The sequence below is a fragment of the Selaginella moellendorffii genome, unplaced genomic scaffold (assembly GCF_000143415.4).
Source record: "Selaginella moellendorffii unplaced genomic scaffold, v1.0 SELMOscaffold_30, whole genome shotgun sequence".
Classification (NCBI taxonomy): Eukaryota; Viridiplantae; Streptophyta; class Lycopodiopsida; order Selaginellales; family Selaginellaceae; genus Selaginella; species Selaginella moellendorffii.
In genome coordinates, this window is record NW_003314291.1 from 852731 (window position 1) to 870594 (window position 17864).

General features: G+C 47.4%; 5 protein-coding genes across 7 annotated transcripts; 4 read left to right on the top strand and 1 right to left on the bottom strand.

The window, feature by feature from the left end:
• Positions 1 to 1817: 1817 nt before the first annotated feature.
• On the top strand, positions 1818 to 3072 carry LOC9648846 (ethylene-responsive transcription factor ERF024). Its single transcript, XM_024681153.1, has one exon. The coding sequence runs from the start codon at positions 1866 to 1868 to the stop codon at positions 2937 to 2939; it is 1074 nt and encodes a 357-aa protein (XP_024536921.1). The 5' UTR covers positions 1818 to 1865; the 3' UTR covers positions 2940 to 3072.
• Positions 3073 to 3164: 92 nt separating this feature from the next.
• On the top strand, positions 3165 to 5046 carry LOC9646582 (probable enoyl-CoA hydratase 2, mitochondrial). 2 transcript variants are annotated; one of them, XM_024681154.1, is made up of 8 exons: positions 3165 to 3804; positions 3857 to 4026; positions 4082 to 4156; positions 4285 to 4366; positions 4453 to 4504; positions 4556 to 4659; positions 4708 to 4784; positions 4840 to 5046. In XM_024681154.1, the coding sequence occupies exons 1-8, from the start codon at positions 3591 to 3593 to the stop codon at positions 5014 to 5016; spliced, it is 951 nt and encodes a 316-aa protein (XP_024536922.1). In that variant the 5' UTR covers positions 3165 to 3590; the 3' UTR covers positions 5017 to 5046. The 2 variants fall into 2 exon arrangements, with proteins under 2 accessions (XP_024536922.1, XP_002976279.2); XM_002976233.2 differs by having other exon boundaries at positions 3214 to 3804; positions 4285 to 4375.
• A 128-nt stretch (positions 5047 to 5174) lies between these two features.
• On the top strand, positions 5175 to 8784 carry LOC112348503 (pentatricopeptide repeat-containing protein At2g03380, mitochondrial-like). 2 transcript variants are annotated; one of them, XM_024681152.1, is made up of 5 exons: positions 5175 to 5283; positions 5335 to 5502; positions 5555 to 5630; positions 5711 to 5813; positions 5864 to 8784. In XM_024681152.1, the coding sequence occupies exons 4-5, from the start codon at positions 5712 to 5714 to the stop codon at positions 8666 to 8668; spliced, it is 2907 nt and encodes a 968-aa protein (XP_024536920.1). In that variant the 5' UTR covers positions 5175 to 5283; positions 5335 to 5502; positions 5555 to 5630; position 5711; the 3' UTR covers positions 8669 to 8784. The 2 variants fall into 2 exon arrangements, with proteins under 2 accessions (XP_024536920.1, XP_024536919.1); XM_024681151.1 differs by having other exon boundaries at positions 5555 to 5625.
• Positions 8785 to 13140: 4356 nt separating this feature from the next.
• On the top strand, positions 13141 to 15414 carry LOC9646583 (protein CUP-SHAPED COTYLEDON 1). The gene is made up of 3 exons (XM_002976234.2): positions 13141 to 13728; positions 13924 to 14243; positions 14447 to 15414. The coding sequence occupies exons 1-3, from the start codon at positions 13512 to 13514 to the stop codon at positions 15119 to 15121; spliced, it is 1212 nt and encodes a 403-aa protein (XP_002976280.2). The 5' UTR covers positions 13141 to 13511; the 3' UTR covers positions 15122 to 15414.
• A 571-nt stretch (positions 15415 to 15985) lies between these two features.
• Positions 15986 to 17840, bottom strand: LOC9646584 (eukaryotic translation initiation factor 3 subunit M). Its single transcript, XM_024681321.1, has 10 exons — positions 17725 to 17840; positions 17547 to 17676; positions 17351 to 17489; positions 17067 to 17279; positions 16867 to 17005; positions 16663 to 16813; positions 16502 to 16611; positions 16338 to 16435; positions 16212 to 16281; positions 15986 to 16153 (listed from the first exon to the last, which is right to left on the bottom strand). The coding sequence occupies exons 1-10, from the start codon at positions 17815 to 17817 to the stop codon at positions 16064 to 16066; spliced, it is 1233 nt and encodes a 410-aa protein (XP_024537089.1). The 5' UTR covers positions 17818 to 17840; the 3' UTR covers positions 15986 to 16063.
• Between the last annotated feature and the right edge of the window lie 24 nt (positions 17841 to 17864).

A 17864-nucleotide genomic window follows, 5' to 3' on the forward strand; every position in this document is an offset into this window, starting at 1 on the left:
ATGAACTCCTTTCTCCTCCTCTCTTAAAACCAGTCTTGCAAGTTTTTAAGAAAATTTCAGCTGAACTGAGGCGGTGGTGCTAGAAACATGGGGGCTGCTCTTATTGGGGATGATGCTTTGCTTTGCTCGCCGCTGAAGAAGTTCAAGAAATTCAAGCACATGAACAATGCCGAGCTTGACGTTCTTTCTTCCACGCACTGGACGGGGTCAGCATTTTGGAGGATTGGAGCCCGGTTCCTGGAGAATGATCGCGATGTTGCCAACTTGGGCAAACTTGGACTCGGAGCCTAGTGTTTCTTTTGAAGAGCTTGGATGAAAAACTTGCAGCACTTGGTCTTATAATATAAATCGCTCAAGAGCTACCTGATTTACAATCTATAGTACGTGTGCATGACGAGGTTTTCTTTCATCATGAAACAAATTATAGCTGGAACTCTGAAGGAGGATTCTCTATCATCACAGAAAGCCTAGTTCCAGTCTACTTGTGACGTTTTGTTTCTATGTCCAGCCCAATTACAATGGGCTGTGTCTCCTCTTTCTTTCTCTTCCAGCTTGAATTCTAATCACTCTAGCCCAGAAGTCTTCATCGATCCTCCATCGCTACGTCAGAGGTGGGTCAAAAGCCAACATTGTTGTGATTGGATTAAAAGCCAATAACCTTTCGCTCTTGCTTGTCACTCTCTCCCTCCCTTGACAAGGACAAGCCTAAAATTTCATTAATGTAGTTTTTGAGTCCCACTAGCCAGCGATTCGCTGGCTGACTGGCAACTCGGTTGTTTCAAGAGACAAAGAACAAATTGACAACACTATCAAGTATATAATGTTGCCCACACTCTCACAGCTGTTTCCTTTAGAAAATCAGGCAAAAACTTCACGAATCACGACGATACTAATGACATCCACTACATTGTTTAGCATGATTTTTCTGTAGAAATCCCAAATCCCAAAACAAATGTTTGCTTGCGTCAGGGAGGATGGACTGACCCTCGTCAGGCCAAAAAGCGCTCCTTTGTTTGAACTGTGTCCATCCAATTAAAAACCCACGACTTTTATGGCGGAGAGATGCAATTTGCAATGGCAGGAAGACCATCCTGGAATCTTCATACACGGCATGCCATAGCACCAATAAGAACCTTAGATCAATTGGTTATCCTTGAATCTCTGCAAAATTTATAGTGTACTCCTCCACGATCATCTTGCTTTGTGTGGCGTTGCCATGTTTCCGGGTCAGCAACCAATCACGAAACTACGCCCCTCCAAACAACACAGAGCTCCACTCAAATCAAATCCTTGTAGTTAATGACCCCACAATGGCGTTGTTTCATAATCAACTCATTACTATACTGCCAACCATGAGTTCCACACAAATCACCAGCTGTTAAAACCCCTTTGGTGATTCCTCTCGCCGTACACGGTAGGACCGGAGCGTTTTAGTGACGATCGATCCCGGGGAGACATGGGGCCGTACCTTGGCCCCCAGATCGCGAATTCTTTCCAGCCGCCAGCATCTTGCTGGGTTGTTAATACAGCTCGAGGCCAACTTGGCGTGCAGCAACACGCAGCCACACGAAACATTGTAATGCGGGCAAATCGACCATAGGACCAAATGGTGACGCGATTAAAAAACTATATGACCTTGCAAAAAGGTGACATGGGGTCCCAGGAGTGATTTTCCTTCCAACTGTCAACAAGCCAGGAATTATCCACACTACGCTCTAGAGCGCGTGGAAGAGAACGCGTCGAGTCCACAAGTATATAAGCCCTTGCGGGAGGGATTTCGTGAGAGAGAGCGCTTTGACCTAAAAGTTCCTGGAAAGGGCGAAAGAAACCACTCCCGCCACATTTGGGGGACATTTTGGTGCCACATGGTGGCCGGGGATTTGTCCCCTGATTTAGGGCGCTCCAAATTTAGGGCTCCCACTAGCAGCGCTTCTTCCTCCTCGAGCGAGGCGGCGGGGGCGTCCATCGACGAGGGCTTCTCCGCGCCCGCCGCCACCGATGTGATCTCCTTTGATGAGTTTCTTCTCAGCGCGATTCGAGGCAAGCGCGAGCAGCAACCGCAGCAGCGGAGGAATCGGCGGCGGCACTCCACCGCGGCGGGGTCGCCGGGCAACAGCTCCGAGGAGAGCGACGATCGCGAGGGCGGCGATGGCGGCAGGAGCCGCCGGCGCCGCAAGAGCTCCGACGACGCTTCTCCCGGGGGCGGCGGTAGCAGCACGACCTCCCCCAGCGCCGCGCAGGTCTCGGGCGAGGAATCGCCGGGATTTCTAGCGCCCCAGCAGCAGCAGTCGGATCAGGAGACCCAGCACCCGCTCTATCGAGGGATCCGGCGGCGCAGCTGGGGCAAATGGGTCTCGGAGATCCGGGAGCCCAAGAAGAAGACGCGCATTTGGCTGGGATCCTTCCCCACGCCGGAGATGGCCGCTCGAGCTTACGACGTGGCCGCGATCAGCCTCAAAGGTCCCAAGGCCGTGCTCAATTTCCCCGAGTTCGCGTATTCGCTTCCACAGCCGGCTATGGTGTCGCCCAAGTCGATCCAGCAGGCCGCCGCTGCCGCCGCCCTGGCATTTAGCTCCTGTTCTCTGGGAACTTCCTCCTCGTCGAACACGAAAGCATCGTATCGGAGCTCCCTTGCATCGTCCACCTCGTCCCAGCAGTACCACTACTCGAAATCGCCCGAGAATGTGGCAAAGCCCTGTTCTTCCTCCCAGGGAGGAGAGGATCGATCGCGATCAGGCGGCGATTTGGCACCGGCATTGCCTCCGATTAGTGAGGGCCAGGTGAATTACGTGGACGAGGATATGATCTTCAACATGCCGGATGTAGTCACGGATATGGCTCAAGCGATGCTTCTCGCGCCGCCGCGATTGAGCCAAGAACAGAGTGACGAGGAGGATGAATCGGGCGAGGAGGCATCGATTTGGAGCTATCGAGACTGATCCTCGACCACACTCGATCTCGTGGGAGGCAATCGGTAGCCTTAGATCTTGCGCGAGCGATTGAAACGCTAGAGAGAAAATCTAGTGTAAAATATTTCTATTTGGGATGAACACGAAGAACAATTTAGCTAGATACGCTCCTAATGCGTGCTTGTTATATCTTAAGCGGGCTAGATAATGCATGCTTGTTATATTTAAGTGTTTTTATTATATCTTAACCCGGCAGGACACACACGTTTGCATTAGCGAGCCACTTATCCAAATACAAGGAAGCTTCATGGCGGGCAGGGTAATTTCCTGGAAGCTGCCTGGGAAGAATCACGTGTTTAAAGGCCAATGGAAGATTTATTTGTGTGTGTGTGGAGATACGGCTTAGCTGTGTCCAAGAAGCAAACAAACAAAGTCGCCGGGCAACTTGCTAAATTAGATGCCGCGAAGATTCGTTGCCTTTCCAATGGAATCTTTACAAAAACGCATGGAGGAAGAAGAAAGGAAGTTGTGTAGAAAAACTAAAGATTCGATTCTATGATCGTGGAAAGCTCTCATCCAGAAAGCCGTGATTGACCGCTTCAAAGATATGGCACTAAAAAGGCGGGAGTTTTCAAAGTAGGTTAGAAGTAAAAAAGAGTCATTTGTTTGTTTGCCCTGGCTATGGCGTTGCGGAGGTGCGCTGGGATCCACAGGCGCTTGCGCTTAGGGTTTAGTGATTCCATTGATTTCTCGAGCGCCAGTGGTAGAATCTCCACGGCGGGGTCGCGATCGCCTTGCGCAGCTCGTCGATGGCCCTGGGGCATCGGGGCCAGGGGTTTGTTTGTGGACGCAGCGGATCAGGTTTCGCTAAGCGCTCTGTCCGGATCGGAGGAAGGTATGGAAAGAATCTTGCGGATTTTTTGTGTTCCAATTCTCTTCTGGCACAGGGATTATGGTTTTGGAGCTCAACAGAGCCGAGGCGAAGAATGCGATTGGAGTCGACATGCTGGGTAAGTTCCAAAGCGCTCTAGACAGGCTACAGGACGACGATGCTGCAAGAGTTGTGATCTTGCGTAGTGTTGTGCCGGGTGTTTTTTGCGCTGGGGCTGATCTTAAGGTGAGCACTGTGAAAGATGATTTCATACTTGTCTGTGCTAAACACTGCGTAACAGGAGAGGAAAAAAATGAGTGTCTTCGAAGCCCAAAAGTTTGTCACGAGTTTGCGATCAACGTTCTCATCACTGGAGGTGATTTGTTTTTTTCTTTCGATGTTTCCTAAGTCTTCTTTCCTGTTTTTGGTGCGGACGTTGTTTCTTTTCGCTATAGTCCTTTTTTCTATGCTCTGTTTTTTCTTATGCTGGTGGACAGACTGCAGGTTCTGTCGCTACCAACAATTGCTGCAGTGGAAGGTGTTGCTTTAGGCGGAGGATTGGAGCTCGCACTTTCGTGTGATCTTCGTATATGTGGTTTGCAATTGTTCTTATTCTTGTTTCTGTGTGTGTGTGGAACTTAAGAGTTTCTGACTTGAGATCTTGTTGTTCAGGTGCTGAAGCTACTTTTGGACTGCCAGAGACAGGACTTGCTATAATTCCAGGGTAAATAGCTGCAAAATATCTGTTGCCATTAACTTGATGGAACTTTTGCAGGGCTGGAGGCACTCAAAGGCTTCCAAGGCTAATTGGAAGGTCCCGGGCGAAGGAGCTGATATTCACTGGCCGTAGGATCGGCGCTGACGAGGCAAAATCATATGGTATGGATGGCAGCTCCTTTCTGAAATCATCGTCCTTCGTTTGTCCAGGTCTCGTCGAGTACTTGACAGCCGCCGGCGATGCATACAGAAAAGCTCTTGAGCTTGCGAAGATTATTTCAAACCAGGTGGGTTGGATAATTTCCCTTGTAACGTTTCGTCACTCGCACTGGTTTTTCTCAGGGTCCATTGGCAATCAAAATGGCAAAGGTTGCGATCGATCGTGGGAGTGAAGTGGACGCCGCCTCTGGGATGGAGATAGAAGAAGCATGCTACGGACAGGTGCTTAAATCGAAAGACAGGCTAGAAGGCTTGGCGGCGTTTGCCGAGAAGCGAAGCCCTGTATACCGCGGAGACTGAATGGAATGTAAGTCTCTGAAGATTTCTAAATGCGTCTTTTCTTTCTAACCGTCGTATCCACTCGCGGAATGAGAGTGTTCTTAGCACATACACGGTGTTAAGGATTGTACACGCTCCCGAAGTATAACGTTTAGCTCGCTACACAGGTTGCATCCCGTTCCACAGCGGGTGTTTACAAAGAGGATCTGCCAGGTGGTTGATAATGATCGGCATTCCTGACGAAAAAGTTTCTTTGACGGAAGAAACAGACGATTTTTGGACGATGAGGTACGTTTTCTTCTATGATCAAAGTTCTCGTTCACCTTAAAACACTTTCAGGGACGACCAAAATAAACGCCGGCGTTTAAATAAGCCTCAGCGGATGGTTTAGAAACTGAATAGCGCCGTTTCGATTCGAGCGCTTAGAAACAAGCCATGTTTGGATCTTTGGAGAGATCAGCTCTCTCGGAAGCTGGTTTTTGGATTTGTGGCGACTATGGGGCTTGGGTAAGTTCCACTTGCGTTTGTTGATTTCGAAGTTGAGATTTGCGTCTTGCAGTTGCAGATTTTTTTTGTCGGCGAACCAGTGCACGGGAGCAATTTTGGATGACCCATTATGTCCATTGACAAGTAAGGTACTCGTTCCTCGGACCGCCTTCTTGGGTGTCCAAAGAGAAACGAAGGACATGGAGATCTAATTATGTAAGTGAATTAGAATGTACCCTGGCTTGACGAGAGCTCCGTGTCTCGACAAGAATGTCCTGGAGAAACGAGCTGGAATGATGAAATGTGGTGCGAGACCAGGAGCCCCGAGCAGCGTAAGAAGTAATTCTACTCTTTTCTCGGTTCTGACGTTTTGATGTTGCAGTGTTCAACTTCTATTCAATGGAGCACTTCATCTAAATGCGTCGGCCGCGTCTGTGCTCACACTGCTACAGACTGCTCCAAACCCGCACAGGAGAAAAAAGACAAGGATGTCTCGTCCCTACTATGTTCTTTAAAGGCGTCCAGAAGCATTGCCCAGGTTCGCAGAATTCATGCAAGTGCTGTAGAAACCGGAGTGTCCTCGAACGTTCGCATTGCAAGCAGCTTAATCAGGATGTATGCCAAGTGCGGCAGCATGTCGGAGGCCCGAGAAGTCTTTGACAGTATCCACCATCACGACGTGGTATGCTGGACCGCACTGATACTGGGATATGTGGAAAACGGACAGGGAGAAGTGGCCCTTGGCGTGTTACTACAGATGCATCGCTCAGGCTGCAGTCCAAATGCTCGAACTTTCACAGCGGCGTTCAAGGCCTGCACAGTTCTAGCAGCAAAGGAACCGGGCATGCAAGTTGATGGAAAGATGCTGAAAGTGAAGGCTTTGGAAAAAGGCATGGCTATTCACTCCCAGGCTCAGGATTTCAGTAGTGGGGATGCTTTCATTGGAAGTACTCTGGTGGAGATGTACTCCAAGTGTAGGAGCATGGTGGACGCTCACAGGGCCTTCGATGGGACACAGCATCGTGACGTAGTGCTCTGGACGGCATTGATGGTTGGCTACGTTGAGAACGAGCAGTATGCGACAGCGTTAGAACTACTTCAAGCCATGCAGTTCAACGGCTGTATGCCAAATTCTCGAAGTTATGTGGCTGCTCTCAAGGCGTGCTCGAGTCTTGCTGCTAGAGAAGAAAGCAGGGAGATAGATGGAGGTTTTGTGAAACTGGTGGCACTGGAGCAAGGCATGGCTTTGCATTGCCAGGCAGCTCAGAGTAACAAAAGCGGCAGTGGGGATTTGTTTGTGGGTAATATCTTGATCGACATGTACTCAACCTGTGGAAGTATGGTGGATGCAAGAGCAGTGTTTGACAAGATGGAACGTCACGATGTGGTCTCGTGGACAGCTCTCTTGTCAGGGTATGCTCAAAATGGGGATGGTGACACAGCTCTTGAGTTATTCGCAGCGATGAAGTCTGAGCCTTGTCTCCCAGATGCTCGAACGTTTGTTGCTTTACTGAAGTCATGTGTTGCCCTTGCTGGTAGAGAAAAGCCAATGCCTGTCCATGGAAAGCTTGTGAAAGTTTGCTCACTTGAGAAAGGGATGGCCATCCACTGTGAAGCTTCAAGCAGCAACTGTAAGTTCGATGTTTTCTTGGAAAACACTCTGATTGATATGTACTCCAACTGTGGCAGTGTGATGGACTTCAAGCTCGTCTTTGATCAGATGCAACGCCGGGATGTTGTGTCATGGAATGCGTTGATGCTTGGGTATGTTGAGAATTCGGAGTGTAAGGCTGCCTTACAGATGTTTTCGTCAATGCAGGAGGAAGGCTACAAACCAAACAGTCGAACGTTTGTTGCTGCAGTGAAGGCTTGCATCGGTTTGGCATTGGCCGAAGATGACACGAAAGTGGACGGGAGCTTCATGAAAATAGGCGCCCTGGAGAAAGGTATGGCTATTCACTCTGAGAGCATGAATAGATTATGTGACTCGGATGTTTTTGTTTCCAGTAGTCTGATCGACATGTATGCAAAGTGCGGAAATATGATAGACGCCTCCAAGGTGTTTAACAAGATAGATCGACCAGGTGTGGTACCGTGGACGTCACTGATACTGGGATATGCGGAGAATGGGAAAGCCGAGCTTGCGCTGGAGCTTTTCGTAGCCATGCAAGCAGAAAAGTGCCAGCCAAACTCTCAGACATTTGCTGTGGCTTTCAAGGCCTGTGCTTGGCTAGCAGAGAAAGAGGAGTTCACAGAAGCTGGCCAGGGGAAGCTTGTGAAGCTGGTTTCTCTTGAGAGAGCTTTCGCTCTTCATTCTCGAGCCCCGAGGATAGAGAACTCCGCAGACAGCAGCACGGTGGTCGTGGAGATGTATGCAAAGTGTGGCAGCACAGTGGACGCTCGGCGAGTTTTGGACGAAATGGAGTGCTGGAATCCAGCGTCTTGGTCAGCTCTTCTTGTGGGACACACCAGAAATGGAGAACTTAATGAGGCGATGGAACTGCTGTCCACCATGCCTAAGTCGAGAGGAGGAGATCCACGAACTCTAGCAGCAGCACTCAAAGCTTGCAGTAGTGTTGGGGCCTGGCAACTAGGACGAAAAGCTCATGCAGAGATTTGCCGCTGTGGACTGGAGAGCAACCAAGTCATAGCAACATGCCTGGTTGACTTCTATTGCAAAGTTGGAAGTGTGGTTTTGGCTCAACAGGTTTTCGACTCGATGTTGTCGAAAGATCTTGTGGCCTGGACAGCACTTGTAGCTGGATATGGTCGCCAAGGAGATGCTGCCTCCATGTTTGAAAGCTTTCATAGCATGCGAGATTTTGGCCTTTGTCCTGATAGTTTTACATTCCTCTCGATCATCAGTGCTTGCAGCCATGCAGGACTTGTGAAACAGGGAAAGGAGTGCTTGTATGCAATGAAGACGAAGTATGGGATTTGTCCTGGGCATGAGCACTACCATGGAGTGATTGATCTCTTGGGACGAATAAACCATTTGGATGAGGCAATGATGGTGTTAGAATCTATGCCTCTAGAACCCAACTGTGTAAGTTGGACTACCATTTTGAACGCATGTAAGAAGTGGAAAAATATCAAGGTTGGGAAGATTGCATACAATGCTTTGGTGAAGATTGATAAAAGGAACAAAGCTGCATATACACTTATGGCTAATTTATATGGAAATTAACATTTACATGTTTGGTGAAAGAACAAAAGTTAGCAGTTGTGACCAAGAAAGCACAAATGAAGCACTCCATTATAATGTGTGATGTTGTGACAAAATAAAAAAACTCTTATTCAATACTTCAATATTGGTGATAATGTTTCTCATCCCACTACTAAACAGATTAAGTGGAATCCCATGCACTGCACATGAATTTCATCTTTACATGGCATTGTAAGAGGAGAGTTCTAGAATATTTATCTCAAACAATATAAATTAATTGTGAGAAAAATGCCTTTATATCTTCTAGACTTCTGCAAAGTTTTGTATCCAAGGCCAATGCAAGACCCAGCAATTCCATTTCCTAGAATTGGACCTGAAGTGAAGCTCACTAGATTGGAGAAAAATGATCTTCGCTTCAAGTCCTTTGCTTTTCGAAAATAATAGAGCTCAACATCGCAAAAAAGATGGTGGGTTTGAAGGCTTTCGAGAAATACAAGAGTAGTCTAGACTCTGAATCCTCGGCTGTTACGTCGCCCGCGAGCCTTCTCAAACCTGCACCCTCCCGAGCGGCCTGGGATACGCACAGAAAGCAAGAAGAAAACTAAGAAACAGGGATTACTCTCTTGGGCCAGAAGCGCGAGCTCGTCAAAGGTGAGGCATTTTCTTCCGGTCCTCACGCGAGTACCATTGTCATCCGCGGGTCTGTCATCGTCGGCGATCGTTCCAACAAGGGCAGCGATCTTAAACTCCTGTTTCACCATATTTTCCATGTTGGCGAGGCGGGAGAGTGACATTGTGATTTTACTCATGAATTTGCTGCTGGTCCTTCTGACCAAGGAAAGTAAGAAAATGCGTGAGAAATCGGCAACCGCTATAGATCCAATGCCAAATCACACGCACTCACCTTGAGGTAGGCTAGCGGATCCAATTCCTGGCAAGCAAAATCTATCTAAAGGCCCATTGCCTTGACCTAGATAAAGGGTAGGACAATATTTTAATTTTTTTTAAAGTTAAACCTGTTTAGTTAGACAAATGAACTTGATATTTAATTAAATCAAAGGGAAGTGATGTGTCTTTTTCTACCAGAGTCGTAGGGTACACGATGTGCTAACCAAACTATACATCACGCCTACATGGGACTGATGATGCCACTCCGTGACGCCCATATTTTTTTGCTTTTTTTTTGGCTTTGTTGCTATCTGAGCTTGTGTTGCTACTTTCATGATTGGGAAGCAGACACATTCAGCTGAATGCATTGACTATCAGTCTTGAATATTTGTCCTTTGGGCCATCAGTCGAGTCACTATTCTCCACTCAACTCCACCCCCACTCCACTGATCCCAAACATTCCACCGGAGATAAAAACATTCCACTGGAGATAATCTCAAGAACTTTTGGCGTGATTTTCGATCCGCCAGAGACGAGTCCATCTCCTGCAAGTTGAAGGGTCAGGGGCCTTTTACTTTAGTCGAATTACTTTCGATTATTATTACAAGCTCTGCTCCAAGCAACATTCATTTCAAATGCAACATGAGTGAAGGAAAAGGTGGCGGTCATCTCTTTCAAAAAGGTGGAGCACAAGCAGATGTTGATTGTTGGGAGCCCGAGAAACTGCGGAAGAAAGCATACAAAAAGAAAAGCAGGAGAACTCTTTGTCAACGATATTGGAATGCCATACGTGGTACACATTGTGGCCAGCCAGCGAAAGAGGGCAACGTACAAGACGCTTTCGTGAGTCGCGAGGTTTTCTTCGCTGGGCATGCCACCGACCTTCGAGTCGAACGAGCTCACAAGATTATGTGTCGTAACTCAAAACTGCGGCTTTTCCGCTCTCATGTTACGCGTGGAGCAAAGGTTTCTCCATCGCAGCCTCCAAGATTCGATGGACCTTTGACAAAAGGACATGCCCAAGATTTGCGACTGCGAAGTCTGGGCAGCAGAATTGGCCAACTTCGACTCCAAACTCCCCATCTTTCCAAGGCTCCAAACCAGGAATGGACCGCTCAACATTGACGCATGCATGTGGTGTTTACGCCCAAGATGAGCTCTTCAGAATTGCTTGATTTCCTTCTGTTATCTTAAGTTTGTGTGATGGACTTTGTATCTAAGGTGGCAAAGAAAAAACAAGACGAGCGGCTTCTGAAAGGGATGGATGCACGCCTATCGCATGCCTTTGACGTTTCAAACCAATCCGGTGCGCTGTGTGTAATGAAAGGTATTAAGCTGTTTGCTAGTGCTGTAGTGAACCCTGAAGCTTCGGAGCTGCTGGGAGTTGCGGGCCGAGTTGAAACAACGTCTGGATGCATCGATCGATGGATGGGTTGATGTACCAAAGTGAAACATCTCCATCGCATCACGGCATATGTAGATCTCGATTTCGTCAAACTGGGGGGGTTTAGATGCCGTGCAATTTCACTTTTCCACACATTTTTTTGGTGTACTCCTTGAGAGACCATCTTCGTTTCCCCGACGCACTGCAGGCCGTGGTAGTTTGATTTGTTTGGTGGTGGCCGTAAAATATTTCTTTGAAGTCCAAAGTTTTTGCATCTGTCGACCCAGTCCTCTAGTTTCGATTCCGATCTGATAGACTCACACATATACGAATGTATAAACAGAATATGCACTTATAATTTCCGGCACGGCTTTGACCACTCTAGACGGTAGCTTGTTCACGAATCCTGATCATTATCCAAATGCAACTTGGTAAAGCAAAGACTTCCTTTTCATTACATCACCATAACTTTCCGGCAGTTCTTATAATATGACAAGCTCGACGATGGTCTTTCTCGGTGGCACTGCTGTAGTGCAAATATGTTAAGAGAGCTTGGATAGGCTCTCCATCGTCGTCTGGAAATCACGTGGCAAGATTCTCATGCGTGCTCTGCTCTTGGAATTTCTGGGAGTGTCTTGTCCGACTGTCTCCTTCGCTGTGATCTTCTTTTCTCTTTTGGTTAAATTTTTTTTCCTTGGTGGTACACTTGAATCATTTGGAAACAACCAAAGGTACCGTATAAATATCGATTAGCCGAGAAACTATCAAACTTCAAATGTATAATTTGACTGGATTGCTGCTGCTGACACAACGAATGATCAACGCTGGAAAACCCATAACAAAATACTTAGTGAGAAGTTTTGATAAGTATTTAAGCTCAGGGAAGCTTCTCTTTCAGTTGCCGAAATTGTGGAGATTTTAAATCCAAGGCCGTTAGCTGTTCGAAAACCGACACCATTGCGAGGCGGGCATTTTGCTAATTTTTAGCAAAAACCACACCGTGTTTCTGTCCCAACACGCTTGCTAAATTGCTATTATAATTCTCCCACTGAAAAAGCTGGCTAAGCCAAGAAGCCACAAGTTTGTTTGTCGGGAACAAGGATTTGGGAGCTTCAAACCCAGGAAAAACCACGTCAATTTCGTGGGAACCTTTCCCGGATTCCTTCTCCGAAAAGCCAAAAAAACGGCCCAGAGAGGAAAAAAAAGAAGAAAAAATCCTTGCACTTCCATCTTTGATCTCTAAGCAGCCGCCGCCAAGGATATCCCCTCCATGGATGGGGAATCTCAAGGCTTTTGTCGACGTGGGAAACGACGAGTGACAAAAGGTGGCGGTGAAAATGAAAATGCCACACAGAAAAGTATAGAGACAAGAGAGGGTTCTTTCTCTCTCTCTCTCTTCTCCAGAAACGTTGTTTTATGAGCCATCAGAATTGTTGGTTGGCTGGCTGGCTGGATTGGATCGAAGCGAACCAACAAATTTTGGGGAAGAAGAGGGCGAGCAGCCATGAATAACTGTGAATTGATCGACCCCATGGATCGATCTGGAGAAAGATTGATGGAGAAAGAGATTCAAGCTACATTCATGAATGTTTCTCATTCAGTGTAAGTACAAGCGTGGTTTTTGTCTGTTTTTCGCGTGGGCGTGTTTGTATATAGAACAAAGTAGAAGAATTGTTCATGGATGTCCTCTATTCAGCGGAGTATCCAGCACCACCACCGTATTGACTTTGAAGGCAAAATTATAATATACTATTTGATCAAGAGACAAAGTTTAGAGGTAAGAACAGGAAAAAAAAAACGCAGGGGGCGCTTTTGTTCACATTTGATAAAAAGGTATAGTTTCCGCGGGTTGGAAGTATGCACGCAATTCCCTCAATACCAATGAAACCGACACCAAAAATAATTTAGAATTTCTACTTAAGAGAGAAAACATAAAAATAATAAATAATAATAATAATAAATAAATCAGCGTGAATTATGCTCCAATCATATGGCTGCGGCGCAGTCAAGTTTACTCCAATCCAATGCGTCTCTCCAAGTTAGAACATTTCTAGCTAAGCATGCTTTAGTTAATATAATCTGTAGTTTAACCAGATAAAAATAATGAGAGGATAAGAGTAAAGAAAATATTCCATTGAATTAAAAATTCATCAAAGTCCGAGTCAAATAAATTGTTACTTGTGTAGGTTGAGAGCTCATTTCCAAGAAACACTGCTGAGTGAGAAGTGCTCCTACTTTGAGCAGCCATTCTTTCTCCTGTTTCCATATAGTCTTCTCTCACACACTCCATCATCACAGTGCGCACGAACACATCGAGAAAAGATAGAATTAGGATCAATCAATCAATCGCGGCGTCAATCATAGTTTGTCCACTGCAGGGCCAGGGCCGCGAGAAGAAAAAGAGAAGAACGAAAAGGGGGGCTGGGATTCGGGAAGAGCTCGAGCTTTGATTGAGTTGAATTCCATTGGCGGTGGTGTCGCTAGCAAAAGCTTCGATCAATCTCGAGGCTCACGTTCGGCTTTGGAGGGAAGAAGAGAAGGAGAAGAGGAAGTTTGTTTTGGGTCGTCATTCGAGAGGGATTTGTTCTGAGCATGAGCGCCATGGTGGTGCAGCAGCAGCAGCAGCAGCAAGGAAGCAATCGGTCCAGGCCTCCTCCAAACATTTGGCTTCCACCGGGATTCCGGTTCCATCCTACCGACAACGAGCTCATCACCTTCTACCTCGTCAAGAAGGTCGTCAACACAAAATTCGCGGCGCACGCCATCGCCGAGGTCGATCTCAACAAGTTCGAGCCATGGGATCTACCCGGTAAGGAGGAACTCTCCCATCTTCTCTCGCATTCGTTTCTATGATTTCCTCTCACTCTCTCGACGTTCTTGGGCTTGAATTTGCTGCATTGCATTCATGGCATTCCAAGGAACTTGGAATCGATCACTTGGGTCGAGTTGCCTGGACGAAATTCCTCTAAAAATCTCTCCTTTGTTCTTTTTTCTTTCCCGGCAGAGAAAGCAAACATGGGAGAGAAGGAATGGTACTTCTTTAGCTTGAGGGACCGGAAGTACCCGACGGGGATGCGTACGAATCGGGCAACCGAGGCCGGCTACTGGAAAGCAACCGGCAAAGATCGAGATGTCCGAGGAGGAGGAGGATCCAACGTCAACAACAGCAACAGCAATGGACCCGGAACTTCTCTTGTGGGTATGAAGAAAACGCTGGTTTTCTACCGGGGCCGCGCTCCCCGGGGCGAGAAAACCAATTGGGTCATGCACGAGTATCGATTGGAAGGCAAGACCGCCTACTTGTATGGATCCAGAGCCGCCAAGGTGAGTAATTTCTCGCGCCAATACCTAATGCTCTGTTTTTTTTAAGTGTGTTCTTCGTGTTCTTCCTTCGTGTTCTTCGCTTGTTCTTCGTGCGTTCTCGTGTTCTTCCTTTCTTTGTTCTTTGTTCTTTCGTGTTCTTCCTTTGTTCTTCGTTTGTTCGATGAATCATGGGATTGACTTCTTCTCTTTTGTCTGAATCCCAGGAGGAATGGGTGGTGTGTCGGATCTTCCAAAAGAAGGCCTTGGCCGCCGCCAAGCTGAGGGCATTGTCCGAGGACAACGCCGCCATCACCACCGGCGCGGCACACGACTCGGACGATCACGAGGTTCCTTGCTCGCCCGGCGCCGCCACCGCCAAGCCCGAGCTGGACGATCACTTGTCTTGCATTTCCGGCGTCGACGATCAGCAGCAGCAGCACCAGTGCTCCAAGAACTTCCCCGGGCTCTACAGCACGGGAGACTTTGCCAAGCTCTTCGATCCCGAGTTCCTCCCGCCGCTACGATCATCCCAAGTGAGCCCCTACGCCACCAACGCGAGCTCGTGCTATAGCAACAAGGGATCGTCCTTGACAAAGTCGTGCAAGAGCGAGCCTTACGCCGCCGCCATCCCGCCGCCTCTCGCCGACATTAGCAGCCCCAGCGCCGCCGCCGCATACAACGCGTTTGCGGGCTTCGTGGGCGATCACACAGCTCTAAACTTCTCCTCCTCGTCCTTCGATTCATCACACTCCACCTCCCAGCAGCAGCAGCCATTCTTCCAGCAGCATTCCGCCGCCACTGCCGATCAAGGCTTCATCAACGAGTTCCTCTTTAGCCGCTTCCTGGCCGACCCATCGTCCTCGAGCTCCTCGGATTTGGACCAGCTCTACGCGTTCTAATCTGACAAGACGAACCAACAACAACATCGACAGATCTCCAGGTCGTCTTTCCTTCCATCAAAGGTTGGTGTACAGATTGTTTTCCCAGGTGATCTAGCAGCTCAAAAACTATCATACGTGAATTATATCAGATACATAGAAGACTGTACATGACAAAGATCAGGGTATAGTGATCGTATTCATACGAGGTGGCTTTCAGATACAATCACAGACAATGATCTTAGAGACAGGAAACTATTCATGTTCTTTCAATTCAGCTTCCAGATAATGAACAAGCTTATCCATTTGACAAAGCTTGTAGATTATAAAACAATACTATCAAAGGCTGCGCAGCTATCAAGTCTTTGAGTCAGTAAGATACCATTCGAGACTGCTGCGCTTGTTTGTAGCTGGAAAATCTGGAGGAAGAACCAAAAAGAACTGAAGAGAAAAAACACGTTGCGATTCCGGGTTGGGTGGAGGGAAGCTACCTCATAACTGAGCAGTGTTGTGTTTGTGTCAAACTTCTCTCCTCCAGTGCTGGCGCTTTGCATTGGCGCCAAGGATTGAGGAGATGACGAGTTTGTCTTACGACAGCATCAGCTCGATACCCCGAGCTCATCTTCTAGACCTGAGATCATCCGCGAGAGTTAAAGTAAAAAACGTAACTTGCCAAATACCTTTGTTTTTAGCGAGCATTAGCCTCCAACGTGGGACCTGCCCGAGCAAGTCGGCTAGCTGTGCGTTTCCCAGAAAACCAAATCCTTTTTTGTTCTCCCACCTAGAAAACACAAATCCAGTCATTCACCACCACTTGATCGGATTTCAACAGTATCGAAGGAATCCAAATCAGCGCAATGCTGTAAAACAACCGACTGCACAGGAGAGGCTCACAATCTATCGTCACTTCCATTTTAAAGTCAAAGATAAAATGTACCAAAACTTTTTACGTCGCCTCCTTGTCTAATGGACAACTTGGCCTTGGAGAGCCACTGGTACACCGTTTGTAGCTCTTGCATTCTCCACACTTCTTGTCACATTCCAAATATTTTCCTAAAAAAAAGAAAAAAACCTGTTAGAGGTCCCTGTACTGGATCTGAAAGAGGAATACCTTCCAAACCGCCAGCTTCGCCCGGAGCTCCTTCCATTGCGTGGGGCCGAACACCCTCTCCGTGCAGCGGCTGCATTCGAAAAATCTGTGTAGTCAGTCCGCTGTAGCAATCACTAAAAAAGTGACCTTATGACAACATGTTGATGCATTTGATCCATTTTTGCATCCAACATCTTCGTTGCTATTCCCTTGACGATCCAATATTCGACTTCATCATCTCCGACCTGGCGGGTTTCGTTTCGTACTGATTTCATTCGACAAGAAAAGGACAAAGGAAAAAAAATGCTTACCTTTAATGCATCCTTGATCGTTACATAAGGGATTTCCCGCGAGGCTTTGGAGGCAAGCCCGGCCAGTGACATAAGTCGCATCTTTGTGATGCACTCCTCATGCACCAATCCTGCGCATGCCGCCTAGTAAGAACAAATACGTGACCAAGGCTGAATCATACCGTAGTTTTTAAACAGATTTGGATTGGAGGCTTGAAACTCTAGATATGCATCCAGGCGAGAAGTCAAAAAGATCTCAAGAAGCCGATAAACTGGGGCATACTTGGAATCCTTTTCAAGCTGACAAACAGCTGCCATGTCTAGCAGGTCACACTGAAACACCAAAGTTTAGAGAAAGGAGATGAGACGGAGTAGTAAGAGAAAACCTGGAACATGTCTGGTGCTTTCACAAACTCGATGATTGCTCTCACAGCTTCCTCCTTCGCTTCTCCAAGGGTCTGATTGTCCTCTCCAGAAAATGTAGCCAGGTACTTCAGCAAGAAGCTGAAAGAGTCTTTTGCAGAGCTGCAAAACAGAAACGCGTTTGAGGAGAAAATGAGCTTAGAACGAAGTGCCAGTGTCATACCTTTTACCGTCTTTCAAGATATTCGTGATGGCAAGAAACAGTTTTCTCTTCTCTGCCTTGGCGATGTTCCACTCTTTTAAGAACGCATCCATCCGCTTGAAAGACGGGGTCACCATCTCTGTGACTTTTCCATTAACAGCAAAATCCACAGCTCTCTTGAATGTAAGGAAACGTCCATACGGATTGTCAAGAACGTTGTATAAGTTGAAAAGACTGTTCAAAGAAAAAAAAAACAAGAAAGAAGAAACCATTAGCACGAATGCTCTAATCGAACAGGAGCTTACATTCTCAAACGAAGTGCCGGCTTATCAGTTACATTCGGTGTAACTTTCGAAGCAATCTGATCAGCCATCGCGAGAGCCTCATCTGGACTCCTGGCCTTGGACACTAGATTCGTTATCACAGAGAACACAGCCTCGGAATCTAGACAGACAAAGGAAACTCCTTTTAACTCCAACAAAATACAAAGAAAGCTCAAACCTTTCTCGGGGGTGTTGCTCAAAACCATCTCCGACGACGTCAAGAGCAGCGACACAAGCTCCGACCACCGATTCTCCACGGCCAGATTCTCAGCCTCCTCGCAAATGCGGGAGATCTCAGCCTCCGCGACCTAGAGAAGAAATTTCCTGAGCCAGGAAGACAAAGATCAGCCACTTACATCGGCGCCAGCTTTGGCCCACGCGACATCAGCTGTGAATCGCGCCACGGCGAGCACCGGATCCTCCTCGCCAGTCTCCACGAGCGTCGTCATGCTGGGCGACTAGGGCTAAAGTGAATATTCCTTTCCCATAAACCCTA